At 38.9% G+C, this 18,172-nt stretch overlaps 1 protein-coding gene across 2 annotated transcripts; it reads left to right on the top strand.

The window, feature by feature from the left end:
• The first annotated feature begins 278 nt into the window (after positions 1 to 278).
• On the top strand, positions 279 to 13,471 carry LOC101863246 (D-beta-hydroxybutyrate dehydrogenase). Of its 2 annotated transcripts, none has more exons than XM_005093632.2 (10): positions 279 to 362; positions 1,163 to 1,375; positions 2,480 to 2,633; positions 5,171 to 5,295; positions 6,094 to 6,216; positions 8,048 to 8,151; positions 8,900 to 8,972; positions 9,598 to 9,659; positions 11,768 to 11,818; positions 12,366 to 13,471. In XM_005093632.2, the coding sequence occupies exons 2-10, from the start codon at positions 1,354 to 1,356 to the stop codon at positions 12,456 to 12,458; spliced, it is 807 nt and encodes a 268-aa protein (XP_005093689.1). In that variant the 5' UTR covers positions 279 to 362; positions 1,163 to 1,353; the 3' UTR covers positions 12,459 to 13,471. The 2 variants fall into 2 exon arrangements, with proteins under 2 accessions (XP_005093689.1, XP_005093690.1); XM_005093633.3 differs by lacking the exon at positions 279 to 362 and adding an exon at positions 615 to 779.
• The last annotated feature ends 4,701 nt before the right edge of the window (positions 13,472 to 18,172 follow it).

Genomic DNA, 18,172 nt, shown 5'->3' with positions numbered 1-18,172 from the left:
CACACTCACGCACGCACGCACGCACGGGCGTGTAGCACGCGCGCGCTCACACTCACGCACGCACGCACGTACGCACGAGCGCGCAGCACGCGCGCGCGCGCGCACACACACACGCTCACACACACTCGCAGAGCTAGCAAAATATAATAATTTATAACACTCACAGTTACACGCTCACGCAGACAAATGAATACTCAGACAAAATTGCACGAGGATAGCTACCCATGCGTAGCCTGCACAGACGCAGTGCATACGTACTTAGCTTACGTACATGCCAAACAACATTTATCGTTTTGTGTCATGATTATCGCTTTCCTATATTCCTGAATTCCGCGTGGCCCGGATTTCTGCCTGCCGACCAAGTAAGAATTATTTAATCCTCCTCCTCCTACTATTACTACAACTTTGACAAATTGTATTTTATCTCTATATAGGGTAACGACTTTTTAGTCTCCTGCATTCTTTTTAAGCACTTAGTTAGGAGTGTGTTTATCGTATGCGCACTCACGAAACAAGAAGTAAGTGAAACCTGCGCTTGGCGTTATCGTTGATGCATGTTGGACTATCGACTGTCTGATCTATCTCATAGTCAAATGTAATACATTAACATGACTACGGCTATACCGTACTATACGGTGTGTAGGCCTAAGCACAGCCTGGCCTTGACATGCTGAACTGCCACACACTTGCTTTATAAATTATAAAAATAGATCTGCAGCTCAGTGTGTGTAGTAACCATACAACTTACAAGATTCTCTACACGATCTTTGCAGAAACGAGTAAGAGTCCAGACAGTCGAGTGAAGTGTTAATAACAGTGCTCTTCTTTTAACAAATAATTATTTTGACCTTTTTTACTGTGTATTTTTTCCCGACTGTTTCGTTATAACGATCAGTGAAATTCTCGCTTCTTGTAGTTAAGTTCTAATTAAAATTAAAGGGTGCTTGGTGGATTCTCCGGTGTGATTTGCTCCTTCAATTTAGCCTAGGGCCTACCTATCAAACTTCTACTTTCTTGTTTTCTTTGTCCTGTAGCGACTCAAGTTGCATGATACCTAAGCTCACTTACTGTAAAACAACATTAGCTTAATTGGACTACTTCTCTCCCGTGAGGGTATAAAGCGTATGATGTAATTTATGCACACTTTAATGGTCTGAATCAGTTCACGAACCGACGTCTTGTCAAGTCTCCACATTGACGCCAATGACCCCGACGTTTAACACACAGCCAAGGCCGAGATAACCACGTGAAACCCCTCTCTCTGACTGACGCCACCTGTGATTTCGAACATTCCTCAAGCCCCAGAGTTACAATTTCTTCAACAATATATTCTTCAATCTTCACGCAATCGCTATGGCCCAACCAAAGCAACAAGGTGAGAAGGAAGAAACACTGCTCACAGATTTATTTAGTCAACTGCAGTCAATTACATTGCAGCAGTAATTACAGCCAGAACAGTAGGCTATTGTCTCTTTAACCTCTCCTGTACTGCACAGTTCTATTTTGCCTACCTAGAGTACTTCATGTATCCTACCTTTTTTGGGTCACATACTTTTACAAAGGAAAATACTTTGTGTTCCATTTTTTGGTCTTATTTGGACAGGGAAATACTTTATCCGAACCTTTTTGGGTCATACGTTTTTTTGGGGGTAATTAAAGTGTTTTACAGCACTCGCAACTGCATCCTAAGGTCAGAGTGCGCAGGACACATTAAACTTTTTCAGTTGGTAGGAAATTTTCAATTTTGACCGGGTGGCGGCTGAAGCTTACTCTTAACGATTTTAGACCTCAAAGTGATCTTTTATGTGCGCAACTTGCACACGGGCCCTCTGAGATTTTTCACCCTTGTCTGAGAAGGCTAGGTATAGATCTTTCCTACCAGAAGGTCAGGGGTATGGCTGAAAGAAAGCAGTAATTGAAGGAAGTAGCAGTAGAAAGGCTGCAGAAAGAATCAGGAGCCCAGAGGAGGGGGCAAAGGAGGTGAGGGAGAGGGGGGAAGAAAGAGGAGATGGAAGCAGATGACAGAGCATTGCTAGAGAGCAGGAAAGGAGGTGAAAGGAGACAATTTTAGAGAAGAAAATTTTTTGCTCGCTACCTGGATTCGAACCCGGGACCTTTGAATGAGAGGTGAACACCTTCACGTCTAGGCCATGAGAGCCCCCTGTTTATACTTTTTATTAGGAAAATAATATAGATCTGTATAACATACATTTATATAAGCATGCAGAAGCACAATTTACGTGTTGTTGCCTCAACAAGTACAATTCACTTACCAAAGAGTATTGGTATGTGTGTGTGTGTGTGTGTGTGTGTGTGTGTGTGTGTGTGTGTGTGTGTGAGATTAACAAGTGGGTAGGTGTGGGTTTTTTAAAACCATGTCGCAGCATAATTTCTTTGTGGAGATAAGTAAAGTGTTATCATATCTTATCTTATCGCATTGTTATCTTATCATATCTACCTTATCGTATCTTATCTACAGATTTTTTGTCTGGGCGAGTGGCTCTGGTCACGGGGTCTACAAGTGGCATTGGTGAGGGAATTGCTCGAAGTTTAGCCAGTAGAGGAGCCAACGTGATCATCACTGGATTTGGAGATGAGCAAGCCATAACAAAATTGCTGGAATCCTTCAAGAGGTAAATATTTATATACCAAGAACTTTACAAGTGCATCAATTTTCTGGCAAAATATTCTTTAGTCATTATTATAATTTGGTTTGTATCAGATTGAAGGCAACTGAATCAAGAATATGAGAAAAACTGTTATGTTCATGAAGTAGGAGAGAAGAGTTGAGAGAGGATGAAAAAAACAAACAACTGTACCATATTTGCAGACACATCATTTTACTTTTATGCGAGTCACCTGGAGAAGCTGATTGAAAACCAACCGAGCAACTCGCCTTGCCTCAAGCTTTGGCCTGAGATTTATTTTTACTCTCATGTCTGGGGATATTGCTAGGGTGTCTAGTTAATTTATACTGTCAGCTCATGGTATAGAGGTTTTTTTTCATGCAGAATTTTTATTGAACTTTGAATTGACATGGTGTTTAGTATCCGATTCATAGTAAATTTGGCGTACATAATAAGTCTGAAGTGAAATGCGCTTTAGAAGAGCAAAACAAATTAATGTTTTTACTCCGCCACTCCTTTTTAACCTAAATTTCTGCCCTGCTTTATGAAATGTCTGCAACAGATGCAGTGATTTTCAAGGTTTTGGGGGTTTGGGGGCCAGATCCCTGTGTGTGCAGGGTCCTGTAGAAATCTGATGATTCTTAACACTTTGCAGTCACACAGCCAGCAGTAAGAAATACCCCATCTGGTCTCCCAGCCAGGAGAGTGACTACAATGGACTTCTCGGGCCTGGTGCAGAACTGCGCCAGGTGACCGGAACGGACAATTTTCACTGGCGCATTATTGCGCCAAGTGACTGCAAAGTGTTAACCGGATGCCGTCTTCAAAATGCAATGGTTTCATTTTAAATTGTAGATGAATAAAAGATTTTCTGCTTGAGGATGTGTTGTTAATATAATATTGTCTTTCTGCCATTCTGCTTGATCAGCAGTGAACTGTTTTTTCAGGAGCGAATCACACAGTTTCTAAAAGAGCTCCATGGGTTGCCAGTGAAAGCAAGGATTGACTGCAAATTGGCATTGACGTGTTGTAAAGCTCTGAGAACCAATTTTCCATCCTATATCAGAGACTTTCATGGTGGATGGTTGGCGGGTGCTGTGATGTGGTTTGCTCCTTCTTTCCTGTCAAACATCTGTCGTCCTTATCTGTCCTTCTTTTTTATATTTGTTACTGTCTTGTAACTCCTCTAATCTTCGGCACTATGACTTTATTGTGTTGGAAGTGTGTAAAATGCTTGATAAGACTAAGACCTGCTTGTCCCTTACAATCCACCAAAAAGTCTTAGGTCAAAGTAGCCTACTTCTTGTGCAAATCTGCTTTCAACCCCATGAACACATTGTAAGAAATACGATGAATTGGCTTTCACATTAAAATTCTCGAGCCCACCTGTGTGTAGTACGCATTGCCCAATGAGCTGAGATCTATCGTTTATTTAGAAATCTTTTTAAAAATCTAAAAGCTCATCTTTTTTTCAGAAATACCACTGTCCTGCCATCGGAAGTTGAGGTGATTCTCTTAACAACCTGTTAATTTTGATGTACAAGGAAGGTTAACTGATATGGTTGTGTGGGCACCTGTGCGTTTATGTGCACATGTGTGTGAGTGTGTGTGTGTGTGTGTGTGTGTGTGTGTGTGTGTGTGTGTGTGTGTGTGTGTGTGTGTGTGTGTGTGTGTGTGTGAATGTATAAATGTGTTGACATTATGTGTATTGACATGTGTGTGTAGATATGTGAATAATTTTATGAGCTCAAATGTCGCTTGAATGACTGATTTTACATCTGCTATTATTGATGTAAAGCACCTTGAGCCCAATTGGGGAGTGGGTGCTTTTATTATTATATGTGTGGCGTGCTGACAAAATGAGTTACTTCTCGCAATCCACAAAAGGAGATATTTGCAAAAAAATCAACCCCAATATCAAAATAGTAGTTCTTCTATAGATGCTATATTTTTTTATGTATCACATGCTTCTTGTTATTTCATATTTATAAATTGTAAAACTTCACTTATAAGCTTTATGTTTCTATTTCTATAAGGTTTGAATCTGAGAAGTAACTCATTTTGTCAGCACACTTCACATATTACTGTTGACCCAGCTTGTGTTGAGCTCACTTAAGTTGATCTTCGGTTAAGTTGATGTCTTTTTCGGATGCCAGCACTTCTTCTTTACAATTCCCAACGGTTAAGTTGAACTTCGGATGAGTTCACCTAATTTTCACTCCTTGTATGACATCAGCTCATCCGTGGTGGACTGTATTTTTATCTTTATTATGGATCTACTATTATTATTGTTGTTATTGTTTTTATTATTATTATTGTTACTAATACAATGTCATTTTTGTTGTTGTTACGATCATCATTACATGTATTGTTATCATCTGTGCTTCTTAGTTTTTATGTCAAATGATGTCAGAGGGTTATTTATTGACAGAGAAATTACAGACAGAAACATTGACAAACCTCCACCTCAACATTATATGGTGTAACTCTCAGGATCATCAAAATATACAAGAGTTCGGTATTCTTTCCTCTTCTCTCCACAGTGATTACAATGTTGAAGCAGTATTTATTGGGGGAGATCTGTGTAAACCTGAAGATGTCACAGCTTTGCATAAAGAAGCTGTAAAAGCTTTTCCTAGTGGAATTGACATTTTGGTGAACAATGCTGGTGAGGATAACTTTTTTTCTAACGCTGTGTAAAGTTTTTACATTCCCTGACCTAACTTTATTTCAACATTATTCATTAAAGCAAATTTGCTTTCAAAATGAGTGTCATGTTTCTGCTTTTACTCCCAAATGAAACTTAATCTGCTTAGCAAAGCTATTTAACACAAATCTTGACTGTGGGAAATACAGACTTGTTCTTCTAGTTCTAGTATGAAAAGAAAACATACTAAATTTATACAGGAATAAACCCCAGTAACAAACATTATTGTTTTTATTCTTTTGTGTGTGTACATTCGAGCAATATGTAAATTTTTAAATAGAGGCTTTTATTCTCTGTTGATTGTGTATGTGTTTGACATACCAGAAATTTGTTATTATGATGCTCATTGAGCGTCTTGTCAAGATGAAAAAATGGATACAATTTATTATTAATTTATCATTATTCAGAGTTTCTGTTAGGGGGTGGTTGGCAGGTGCTCAGGTGTTGTCTGCTCCATCTTTCCTGTCAAACATATATTGTCCTTATCTCTCCTCCTTCTTTCCTGTCAAACATATATTGTCCTTATCTCTCCTCCTTCTTTCTTATGTTTTGTTACTCTCTTGTAACATCTCTAATCTCCGGCACTTATATGACCTTATTCTGTTGCAAGTACCGTAAAACACTTACCATTGACCAAAGTTGGGTCGATAGCGCGGTAAAACACCTACTCAATCAATCAATCAATCAAAAAACACTTACCATAACTAAGGCAAAAAAGAGTTTTTCTTACTTACTTGTTTGTTTTCTAATCTGTCAAAGGTATCCAGCATGTCTCTCCTATTGAAGAGTTTCCGCTGGATGTGTGGAACAAGATGATGGCTCTCATGGTCACGGCCCCCTTCCAGCTGACACAACTGTGCATGGACAGTATGAAGAAAAAAGGTAGGAGTTCTGGGTAGAAAAGAAAATGCTCAAGACTGTTTTTTTTTGGTAAACTTCACTGATTTCTGGCGAAAGATCTATCTTTGCTATGTACACTTGTGTGTTCGCTGTCTTTCCTGTAGCTGGCTTCTGTATTGTCTTTCCTTCCCTGCCTTAGAGTGAATCATGAATGGTGTGTCTGTTGTAGAACAGTTACTCCCTTAACCCTATCCGTACATCCTGGGGTCATTTTGTACCCCCGGGGTTGTATTCTTCATATTTTAGAATACTTCTAGTACAAAGATCTCTTTGAAACTTTCTGTATTTCTCAAAAAATCATTTTGACAGACTGCTATGCGAAGTGCACGGATCGGATTTACTAGTAAATTTCCGCTTTGAAAAGTGGTGGCACAGAGCTCCCCATATCGTATGGATACAATAGTAAAACACGATGTACGGATAGGGTTAAGAGTAGTCTGCAGGAGACCTTAGTTCAATTCCAGAGTGGGGAGTATTTTTATAGAGTATTTCTGGTGGGATTTTGTATCCCTCTCGGCCTGAATTAGCTATTATTTCCTTAATTGTTGTTTTAATCCATACCAGTTTTTTTCATTTCCTTCCGGACTGAACTGATCGTACCAGTGTCTGTGGTGTAGCAGTTAGGTTTTTCCCTGTTGCATGCAGGAGATGCGATTTCAATTTCAGAGTGGAGAGACATTTTTATCAAGTATCTGGGTCTTTCTGCTGGGCTGTTGTATCCCTCACAGGCCGCTGGGTTGGCTAAATTGTATTAATTGGGGGCATAGAAAGTCCTATGTGAAAAAAAGTATTCAAACTGACAATAAATAATTGTGCCCTGTTGTATATATATTATAAATCATCTGGAGTTGTATGGAAGTGGGAGCTGTAGAAATTATCTGCATTATTATTGTTATTGTTATTATTATTATTATTATTATTATTATTATTATTATTATTATTATTATTATTATTACTATTATTACTATTATTATTATCATCATTATTATCATCATCATCATTATTATTATTATTATTATTATTATTATTATTATTATTATTATTATTAATATTATTATTTATTATTGTTATTGTTATTATTATTATTATTATTATTATTATTATATTATTATTATTATTATTATCTTTATTATTATTAGAGGCTTTTGAAGACATTTAAGATGTCCATTTTAAGAAGAAGAGTCAGGAGAAAAAAACAGAATTCTTTTCCTGTATACATGCACCATCAGGGAATATAAAATGAGGAGCAATACAGTGCAAAAATTTCTAGATTTGTGCCACACCAGTGCCTACAACGATACATAAATTGGTAATCATAGTGGGTGGGTGGTGGGTGTTCTGATGTTGTTTTGCTCCTTTTTTACTGTTAAACACTTTTTATCTTTTCTTTCCTTCTTTTCTTTGTAATGGATGGTCGATGGGTGCTCTGGTGTGGTGTGCTCCTTCTCTCCTATCAAAGATCTTTCATCCTTATCCCCCTCTTTCTCTTTTATTTTGTTACACTCTTGTAACACCTCCAATCTTCAGCACTCATACAACCTTATTGTGTTGTAAGTGCCGTAGAATTTTAACTAAAACTAAAACTTTTCTTTGTATGTTACTCTCTAGTAGCACTACTCTGATACATGTATAATCTTTGGCACTTATGCCATAAAATTTCTGAAACTGAAAAATCGACCATCATTGGTATCTGTGTACTTTTTGTCTGCAAAATACAATGAACAATGAACATTTCAAGGTGCTGCAATATTTTTCTGCTCTTCGGGACAAAACCCAACACAGTCATGTTTAGTTTTATCATGTTTCTGTCCAGGCTGGGGTCGGATTATCAACACATCGTCCGTTCGTGGACACATTGCTTCCCCAAACAAGACAGGATATACTGCTGCTAAACATGGATTGTTAGGACTGACCAAAGTAAGTCTGGAAGTGTTACGAAGGGATAGTGTCCCTTGATTTGTTTGCTAAATTTAAATATATTATGCCTGCTTTTTGTCTCAGCGTAATAAACACAAATATTTATGCTGCCAATGCAACTTACACTGAATGCTTCCTGGGAAACAGAAAATGTTTCTCAGTGTTCCAGAGTCTGTTTTGGGTAATAATAGTTGTATAGCACTTAGATCATGCCATAAAACGTGGAAAAAACTACATAAATAAACGCTGTTTTATTGTCATTATTATGAAAATAATTTATAATTACATGATAATAATTGCTGCATTAATGTAGTGCATATTCATACTCTACAGCATGGGCCATCTACTTTACATCTATTACCAGTCTGCCTCAATTCTGTAAACTCCCTCTTTATTGGCCAGACAAAAACATTTTGAAAAGATCTTCACTTCATCAAATGGAGAAGTAGATTGGATATGTGGAGGGGGATGCGTTGTGCTTTGATTTGGTGCTCATTGGCCCTCTCATTTTAAATAATCATGATCTGAAGGAAAAGTGCCAAAGGCATGCAACAGTAATCTGTTGGAATGGGCAGGTTGTTTTGATAGGTTATAGTTTATTTAGCAAATACTGATTGTTTAATTTGGGTGCTCCATTAAAAGAGAAAATCTGTCCTGAATTTCGGAGTTGAAAGTTTACTCTTCTATCTGCTCATTAAGTAGTGAGATGTCTGTGGAAAAGTCACGTTTACTTTTTTTTTGTCTTCAGGCAGTAGCAGTTGAAGTCGCTGGAAGTGGTGTCACTTGCAATGCTCTATGTCCTGGATGTGTAGAGACACCTTGTGAGTATGACGTTATTGGTATTCTCTGTTGTTTTTTTTATTTACAGTGATATATGGGATTCTTCCAACATGGTGCGTTTAAAAAAAAAAAGGAATCTACAGCTTCTCCTCTTTGACAGTGACTTCATATCACTGTCATTGATCTAGAGACGTATTTCAGAGGAATAATGCCTCACAAGCCTCACTTGCCAAATTTTATTAATGGTAGCCTTTTCAGTTGGATGATGAGACGACTTTCTCTCTTGATGTGTGGGTGGTTGGTGGGTGCTCTGGTGTGGTTTGCTCCTATGAAACATCTATGGTCCTTATCCCTCCTCCTTTTTTTATGTGTTTGTTTCTTTCTTGTAACACTTCTAATCTTCGGCACACTTACTAGACTTAATGGTTTGGTATGTGCCATAAAACGCTTACAAAAGCAAGACAAAAAAAATCCCTTGTTATCTTTACAATACAAGTCATCGGATCGTTTCTCGTGGGCCCCAGACAGTTTCTTACTAATTACTTGCTTGAGTTTTATTGTCTTACTTTCACTTTGTGTGTTGCCTTTATTTTTACCTGGATGTCTTTAGAAATACTTTTTGCAGTAGCTAAGTTCTCCAAGTGGAAATATTTCTATTTGTTCCAGTATTTGTCAAGCAAGCTGAGGACAGAGCCAAAGACCAGGGGATAACTTATGAGGAGGGAAGGGTAAGATTTACTTATATACAAATTGTCAGCATTTTCTACATCACGCATGGGCAAACTATGGTCAATGGGCCAGACCTAGCCTGTTAATAATTTCAGTTTAGCTGACAAGTCAACCCTCGAGTCATTAATGCATGTGGCGAGCATTGAGTTGAAAGTAATTAAAACACAACTACCAGACTTGAAAATTAAAACGTTTAGTTCCTGGCCAAGCTGGAAGCAAATTTATCTCATGAAATACCCTTGAGTGACATATTAAGCTTTAATGTCAGTTTTAGTCTCTCAATTTTGAAAGCTTAGATTATCAAACGGATCTCACCCAATTTTCTCCTGCTTTGGTCTACGAAATATTAAGAACCGCTTAATCTGGCTCCTGACTTGGAACACACTTGCACCTGCCTATTCTACATGACTCGCTAATCTTTATTGTTGTACACATACACACACATACACATACAAATACATCTTGTGAGTATGACATTATTATACACACACATACACAAACACATACACATACACATACACATACACATACTGTAGAACATGACTATAGCGGCTCCCGCTATAGCAGGACCGTCCCTACTGCGCGACCTTACAGGAATCCCCCTTTTTTGGTCTAGATAAACTCATTTAGGCCTACCTGTGCTCGGGTTTAGCGGGTCAAGGAAAAGCCCAAACTTGGATACAGCGGGAAAGATTGAGCGAGCTCTAGCCTGGGGGAAGTGGGTTGGTTGGGGGGGGGCTCCAAACAGGTAGTCAGCGTTGCAGTGTTGTGATTGGCCAGTCCAGTGATGAGTGAGGTGAGGCAGGCAGCAGAAAGAGATGGTGTGCAGAGACACGTTATGTGAGGCACTCCAAAAGTGATGTGCCATAGCCTTAGGCCAAGGCGAGGCGAAAAAGACAGTAAAAGAAGAGGAAAGCGTGTAGTGTGTGATTTTTCTGGCAATTCTCTTTTGCATTCCTAGAGCGGGAACTCGCCTACAGCGGGATTTTTCTTCTGGAACTGTACACATACACACTTATACTCACACACACACACACACCCACACACCTACACACACACACACACACACACACACACACACACACACACACACACACACACACACACACACACACACACACACAAACACATACACAGACATATAACTGTTGTGCAAAGATTGGGGCACTAAATGGAATAAACTTGGGCCCAGATCTGTTCTAAGGAAGTTTTGTTGTGAATACATGTGTGTTGGCTTTCTCGTTTTTGAATAAAAGCATTTTATATAAAAATGTGGAAATGAACCATCGCATTTTGATGATCATGTAGGCTACTCATTCACAGAGGATTTTTGTTACAGAACATATGTCAACTGGTTTGTGTAGACTCCGCTATATGTCATTTTGAAAAGTGACGTTTGATGAGTCTTACTTATACTGAGCAATTGATATGCCATGACTGCTCTCATAAGAGGCAATACAACTCCTGTATAAGTTACTTATGTAATGTTCCCGATTGTTCACAATTCTTTAATCTGCGAGTTGTAAGGAAGTGGCCATAGCTCTATTATTAGTGTCTCTACAAACTGCAGTGCAAACCATTGTGGTTTAAGTCCACAGTAGGACATTCCTTTTTTTTTGGGGGGGGGGGGATCAATGATCCATATCTACTAGAGTGGATCTCAGTCTTTTCTAAGATGGATGTAGCATTCAGAAGTCCTTCTTATTACATGACTGTACATGTAGTGAAATTCGGTTATAACTTTGAAGTTGTCTGGCCTGACTTCAAAGTTCGTTGAATCGAAGTGTTTCTTTTTTTTTTAGAAAGGTGGAACTAGCGTGAGCAGTTTTATAAATAGGAAACAATAGGCTTAGGAACATCTGTTCTGAACAAGTCACTGTGTAAATATAAAGGGGCAGCTGCCGATTCCATCTAATGCATCATATATGTGTCAAATGGCATTGTTTGAAGAAGTTAGATTGTAGTGTACGTAGGACCCTTGCTGACAAGGCCAAGCATCGTATAGCAATATGGGGTTCCAGAGACCCATGTCTTACCATGAGTAGGCTGACATGTATCATGATCAGACTGCTGTCATATCAATTTCTAAACATGCCTTTTATTACAGGCCCAAATGTTAGCAGTCCAACCATCAAAGCAACCTGTTCTGGTAAATGATGTGAGTATTGTACTCAGTATTTGTATGTTTCCCTTTAATATTGTTTCTTGTCTATTCTTGTATTAATTCAAACATCTGTTCAGAGCTTTTCAGGAATCTAAGATTATTCTTGGCTAGAATCATCTCATTTGTTTTATTTGAAGAACATATTGATTTTTTAAAAACAGTAAAGTATTTTTAAAACTAAGTCAGTAGAGAAGTAAAAGGGCGGGTTTCCTCCAAATTGATGCAGAGGCAGTGATGGAAAAAAAGATTTTGGTATTTCAGCAAAAAAGCAAACTCCCTGACTGCTTTTTTAAAACAAGAAAAAACTTCTTTTTCTTCTCCTGTATTCTGTCATACAGATTTCATGGGACTGAATGTTTAAAAAAGGCAAATCTCTTGAAACAAAAACTACACAAAGCATTGTATTTCATGCATTGAAAACTTTATGGTTTTTAAATTAAAAAATATTGTAGCATGCAGCTTTGTGTTACAAAATTTGCCTCTTTATGTGATTGTCCTACAACGTGAGAGTATGAAAAAGTTTTTTTTTTCTTCTCCACAGCTGGGAGAAGCTGTGGTCTTTATGTGTTCGAGTGCTGGCAATCAGATGACTGGGCAGTCTTTGATCATAGATGGTGGCTGGGTGGCGACCTAGATGTTGGATGGTGAACTAGACCAAAAATTTTGAAAGAAACAGCATCATGTTATTTACCTAGACTCAAAATCCTGAAAGAAACAGCATCATGTTATTTACCTAGACTCAAAATCCTGAAAGAAACTGCATCACTGTTCTTTATTTGAATCTACCATAGGCATCCCAAACTCTTTTCAAAACTTGAAAAACCGCTGATACTTTATAAAGATATGATTGGATCAGAAACAATTTTGAACGAAAGTCAACTGAGGCATACGGATTATGTAAATGGTGTACTGAAAGATTTTGTGGACACATTTTTTCCAAATCAACATTTCCATGGATTGAACCTCGCAAACCTTTATAATGGAAACAAGACGGTGTCTGGACTGTTTGTTCTTGAGGGACAAGAAGGTGGAATTAGTGATTTAGAAAATGCAATTAGCGATTTTGAAGATGTTATATGGTGCCCATATGACCTAATGCAGTTGCGAGCGCTGTAAAACCTTACTAAAGCTCAAATTAAAGAAGATGGTATTATTGATTTTGAATGAGTGATTTTGAAGAAAAAGTCATCAGCGGAAAAGCACGGCGGGACTGGGACCCCCCAGTCTGTTTAATCCCCTTTGACCCCTTGATTTACACCTGTAGGGTTTATAGAATAGATCAGACGTACAGCCAGACTGTTCTGATTGTTTGTGTTTTAAGGCATAACATGGGTGGTTAGCGTCGAGTGCCCTGGTGTGGTTTTCTCCTTCTTTCCTATCAAACATCTGTCGTCCTTATCTCTCCTATACAGTGAAGTCCTGAAACAATGAGAAGTCTGCTATAAAGACACTATTCTAAAACCCTGTTTTTTTCCCTTCTTTATCTTTGTAAATAAAATACTGCTATTGTGCAATCAGAATGTCATGTGAGTCGGTTATAGCGGAATAATGCTGCGGCTGTGCACAGCACCCAGACCAATTAAACATATAAAACCTCGCCAGTTGAGAAAGTTGTTGGTGAGATAGCGAAACAAAGAATGGGAGAGCCCACGCGAACCAACAATGAAGGCCGGAGCGAATGAGAGGGCAGGGTGTGGCATGCGCAGACAAGCAGAACGCATCGCGTGATAGGCCAGCCCAGTCTAGATTATCTAGGCATACCGTGCCTCTCACTTCTCTGGTGCGGGATGGAGAGGTCACAATGCTGTGATAGATGGAGTGAATGTATGACGTGCGCAAGCAGATGCAACGCACCACAGGGTGTGGTGAGGTGGGGGACAACACAGCGGGCAAGTTAGCTTAGAGCCAGAGCCCATTCTTTCTGATCGCCAAAGCCGATTTGTCAATATTGCTAGTGCTAGAGAAAGAAACCTGATTCGATTTTTGATCTAGTAAGACCTACAGATCATGTTTGAACAAAATCATCATCAGGGGAAATACAAAAAGGAATAAACAGAACACCAAACTCATAGATTAGGTCTACTTACCTATTTCCCTTGAATTTATGACTGGATCCCTAATAATGAGAATCCTGCAAAAACGGACATTTCCCACCGGTCCCCTCCCTCTCGTTATAACAGGATTCCACTGTATTTTGTGTGTGTGTGTGTGTTTGCTACTCTCTTGTAACCCCTCAAATCTTCCACACTTATATGACCTAATTGTGTTGAAAGTGCTGTAAAACTGTTATTCAAACTAAAGCAAAGGCAGAATGTAGAGCGTCTGAATAATAAAGCAATATCTTGATCCTGAGCAGTGATGAATAGTTTTTAAAATGAAAGAGTGGTTGTTGCACATATATTGCATGTTGTTTAAATGTCCACAACTTTCATGGAAATTATTTTGGTATGATGATCTTTAGGAGAATTAAATCTACTTGGATGTATACTTGTGCTAAAAAATGTTTGATTTGTCTGTATTACTCTTTGCAAAATGTACACATTTGTTCGACTTTCACCAAGTTTGGTACAGTTGGTAAAAATTTTTCGAAATGTGCATTATGGTGTGTCAGATTTTGTTTAGATCTGATCTTGTTTTGATGGAAAAGAAAACAATATTTTGAAATTAGTATGGGGGAAAGTGTTTTAGCAGTGTAAACAAATTAAAAAAATAAAAAGTAACTTTCAGAGGGAGAGTTAGTATTTGTACACACTCAAGCTGCTTGTGTTTTTATGAATTGTTAGATCCGTTGTTTGTGGTGTAGTGGTTAGGCTCTGTACCATTTATCCCTCGGGCAGTGCTCTGACTGAACTGTCTTTAGGCCATTCCCAAAGGGGGGACATTAATCTGTTCTTATGCACAGTAGAATTGTAATTGTAAATGAGCTGATTCATCAATGTCATGCTCGTAACTGCCTGAACTGCTACAGGGAACTGCTGCTTTTATTTTCTCATCCTTACTATCGTCATTTTCTCCTCTACTTCTTTTGTAGGTTTGTTACACTCTTGTGACCCACTATTTCTGGGGTTCCTTAATAGTCGAAGCAGACTTTGTGCTGTTGAAGCTAGAGAGGTGAGCAGAGTAAGTCTGATTCCCTGTATTGTAAAGACTTCTCTGTTGACATCCACCCCTTGGCGCTCATATAACCTTATGCAGTCGTGAGTGCTGTAAAACCTCTACTAAAACAATCTGTACCATTGCTCACAGAAGACCTGAGTTCAATTCTCTTTTTGGGAAAATTTTTATTGGGTATTTTGGTCTTTCTCTTAGAGCGTTGTATCACTGTCAGTTTTTTTAGCCAACACGAGCGAGTGAAATTGAAGGGGAAATAAATCTTGTAATGCTATGTAACACAATTAATAAAAACATGGTTGCTTCCCTTTGACGTTTTGCTCTCTCTCTCTCTCTCTCTCTCTCTCTCTCTCTCTCTCTCTCTCTCTCTCTCTATATATATATATATATATATATATATATATATATATATGATTATCAGAATCCGTTCGATGAGGTTTTGTGAAAATTCATCAACTTCACCAGAGCTGCATAGCATACCGTTAAGTCACTTTACGTGCAATTTGGATACCATGTGCTAAATGTTATTTTGTGATATATTATAAATATAATCCACCCCCACCCCTGGCCTCCCCTCTCTTTCTACACTTACTGGTTCCTTACTGCTGTCTTTCAGTGACATCCCTGGTCTTGGGGGAGACGAGATTGAACACCTATCCTTCTCGGACAAGGGCGAAAAAATCTCGGAGGTCTCATATGTGCGAGTTATGCATGTTAATTGTTAAAGATCCCTTGGTGGTCCTAAAATCGTATAAGAGTAGGCTTCGGCCGCCGCTCGTCAAAATTCAAAATTAATTTCTACCAAAACTGACTATACTCTAATCAGTGAAAGCAATCTTTATACATTATATTATTATATCGAGTAACTTCGAAGTCGGAATATGGCTGTCTGAAAGCAAGGGTTCACACTAAGTAAGAAAAATGGTCCCCCCCTCTTTAAAAAAAAAAAAAAAAAATCGGTTTCACGGCAGGCTGAAGAGCCAACAGTCGACTACCCCTGAGATCTCAACAGTGGAACGTAAAGAATTTAAAGAAGATTGCATTACACTGTCTCCGTCGTTTTATGCAAGAAAAATTCTGATATTATGCGAACTGAGCCTTAAAAATGTGAAATTATGCGATTCTGTTAATTTTAACTAAGAATGATAAAGGAAAATACATTTTTTTTTGTAATCAGAAATTATGAAAAAAATGATCAAATTTTGCTAAAATTTTGCGGGGTGCTTAAAACCACGGGGACAGATAACATCAAAGAGGGAAGAAAGGGAGAGGAAGAAGGGAGGAAGGAGGCGAAGCGCGAGGACTATTTATTTGTGTGTGTGTGTGTGTGTGTGTGTGTGTGTGTGTGTGTGTGTGTGTGTGTGAGAGAGAGAGAGAGAGAGAGAGAGAGAGAGAGAGAGGGGGGGGGGGTTGCAATCGCCCACTGACCGCAATAGTGACAATACGTGTATACTAATTCAAAAATATGTACTAATATACGTATTTTTGGTAAGTGTTTTACGACGCACGCGACTGCATAAGGTCATTTAAGCACGCGGGACACATTAAGCATAATTTTGCGTTTGATAGGACGTATTTTCGAATTTTGCTCGGGTGGTGGCCGAAGCCTACTCTTAGCAACTTTGGGACCACCAAGGGATCTATAAAGCACAACTAGTACAATACATCGGACCTTCGAGCTGGCAAGGTGTTAGATCTTACCTAATTTAAGAACAGGGGTGTGCTGAATTTTCCTCCTGTTATTTATATAGAACTGGTGCCGTTTAATACAAGATACAAGAACATAATAATATCGCGGGTCTGTCGGACTAGTTGAGGACAGGTCGGCCGGGAATCCCAAAGGGGTCAACAAGGGGTACCGGTATCTGACATCTACGCTATCTTAGCACTAAGAAAGCCTTTAGAAATGATCATAGATAATTATTGTTACGGTTTCTGACTTTTTTTTTGTTAGTGTGTTACGGCACTGGCAACTGCATAAGGTCATATGAGCACGTGGGACACATTAAACTTTTTCAGTTGGTAGAACATTTTGAATTTTGCCTTGGTGGCGGTCGAAGCCTACTCTTATAATCCATTTCTGACCTTCAAGGGATCTTTAGCGTGCGCAACTTGAATTCGAGAACTCCCGAGATTTTTCACTTTTGTCCGAGAAGGCTTGGTGCAGATTTTTCCTACCCCATAAGATCAGGGTTATGGCTGGAAGACAGAGGTAAGAAGGAGCCAAGGAGTAGTAGTAGAAAGGCTGCAGAAAGAGTCAGGAGCCCAGAGGAGGGAGCATGGGAGGTGAGGGCGTGGGGGCAGAAAGAGGAGACGAAAGCAGACGACGGAACACTGTTAGAGAGCAAGAAAAGATGTGAAAGGAGAACATTTTAGAAATTTAAAAAAATTCCGTCACTCTCCGGATTCGAACCCGGAACCTATTGAATGAGAAGCGAACACTATAACCTCTAGGACACGAGAGCCCCCGATTTCTGACCTAGACTATCACTAATCTGATTACTTTCAGCACAGAGTGCAACGCCCTCTGGTGGTCTGATGCTGCTGTCACGACAAAGCCCATGAGTAGGAGGGGAAGGGGAGGGTACAGTGCCGTCTAGATTAACTCATTGAACGCGCACTTTCTAAAAACTCGACTGTCAGGAAACTCGAAAATCCTTATAGACACACTTTTGGGTAATATTAAAAAACAAACAACTTTTTTATTCATGCATATTGCTTCTAGGGTTTTTTTCTTTTTGGAAGTTAAAAAGATAGACAACTGCCTACATTAATTATAACAGGGATAGGTCGAATGCAGAAGACACGAAGACACGAAATCATGCATCCATCGAACTCTGCCTGCTGTCCCGTTTTTTCACCCACTTCTTTATCTTTGTAAGATATCCATCGAGCTACAGATCCGGTCCTTACTAAATCGAACCATCCGTGTTATACTGTATTATACTTTTGAATAGTGCAATTTGTGTTCTTGGTGTGTGTATGATGGTTAAAATGTGACATAACATTGTCCTTGGTCCGCTGATTGGACATGTCGCTACCCTAGAATTACAAAGTTCTATCTGCTCAGTGCCTAGTTTTGATAAATTTGACGTTAAAAAAAATCTAGGTTCAAATTATTTCAAGCTTTTCCAATGCAATTATTAGACTTTGAATACCCTAATAACAACTCCGAATTATCTCACGATTTTGATAGAGCAGATAGAACATTAAAATTTAGTTTCTCACCCCATGGTC

The sequence above is a fragment of the Aplysia californica genome, unplaced genomic scaffold, assembly GCF_000002075.1.
Source record: "Aplysia californica isolate F4 #8 unplaced genomic scaffold, AplCal3.0 scaffold00067, whole genome shotgun sequence".
NCBI classification, from domain to species: Eukaryota; Metazoa; Mollusca; class Gastropoda; order Aplysiida; family Aplysiidae; genus Aplysia; species Aplysia californica.
Note: the sequence above shows the minus strand (reverse complement) of the source record. Positions and strands in the feature narration are given on the sequence as shown.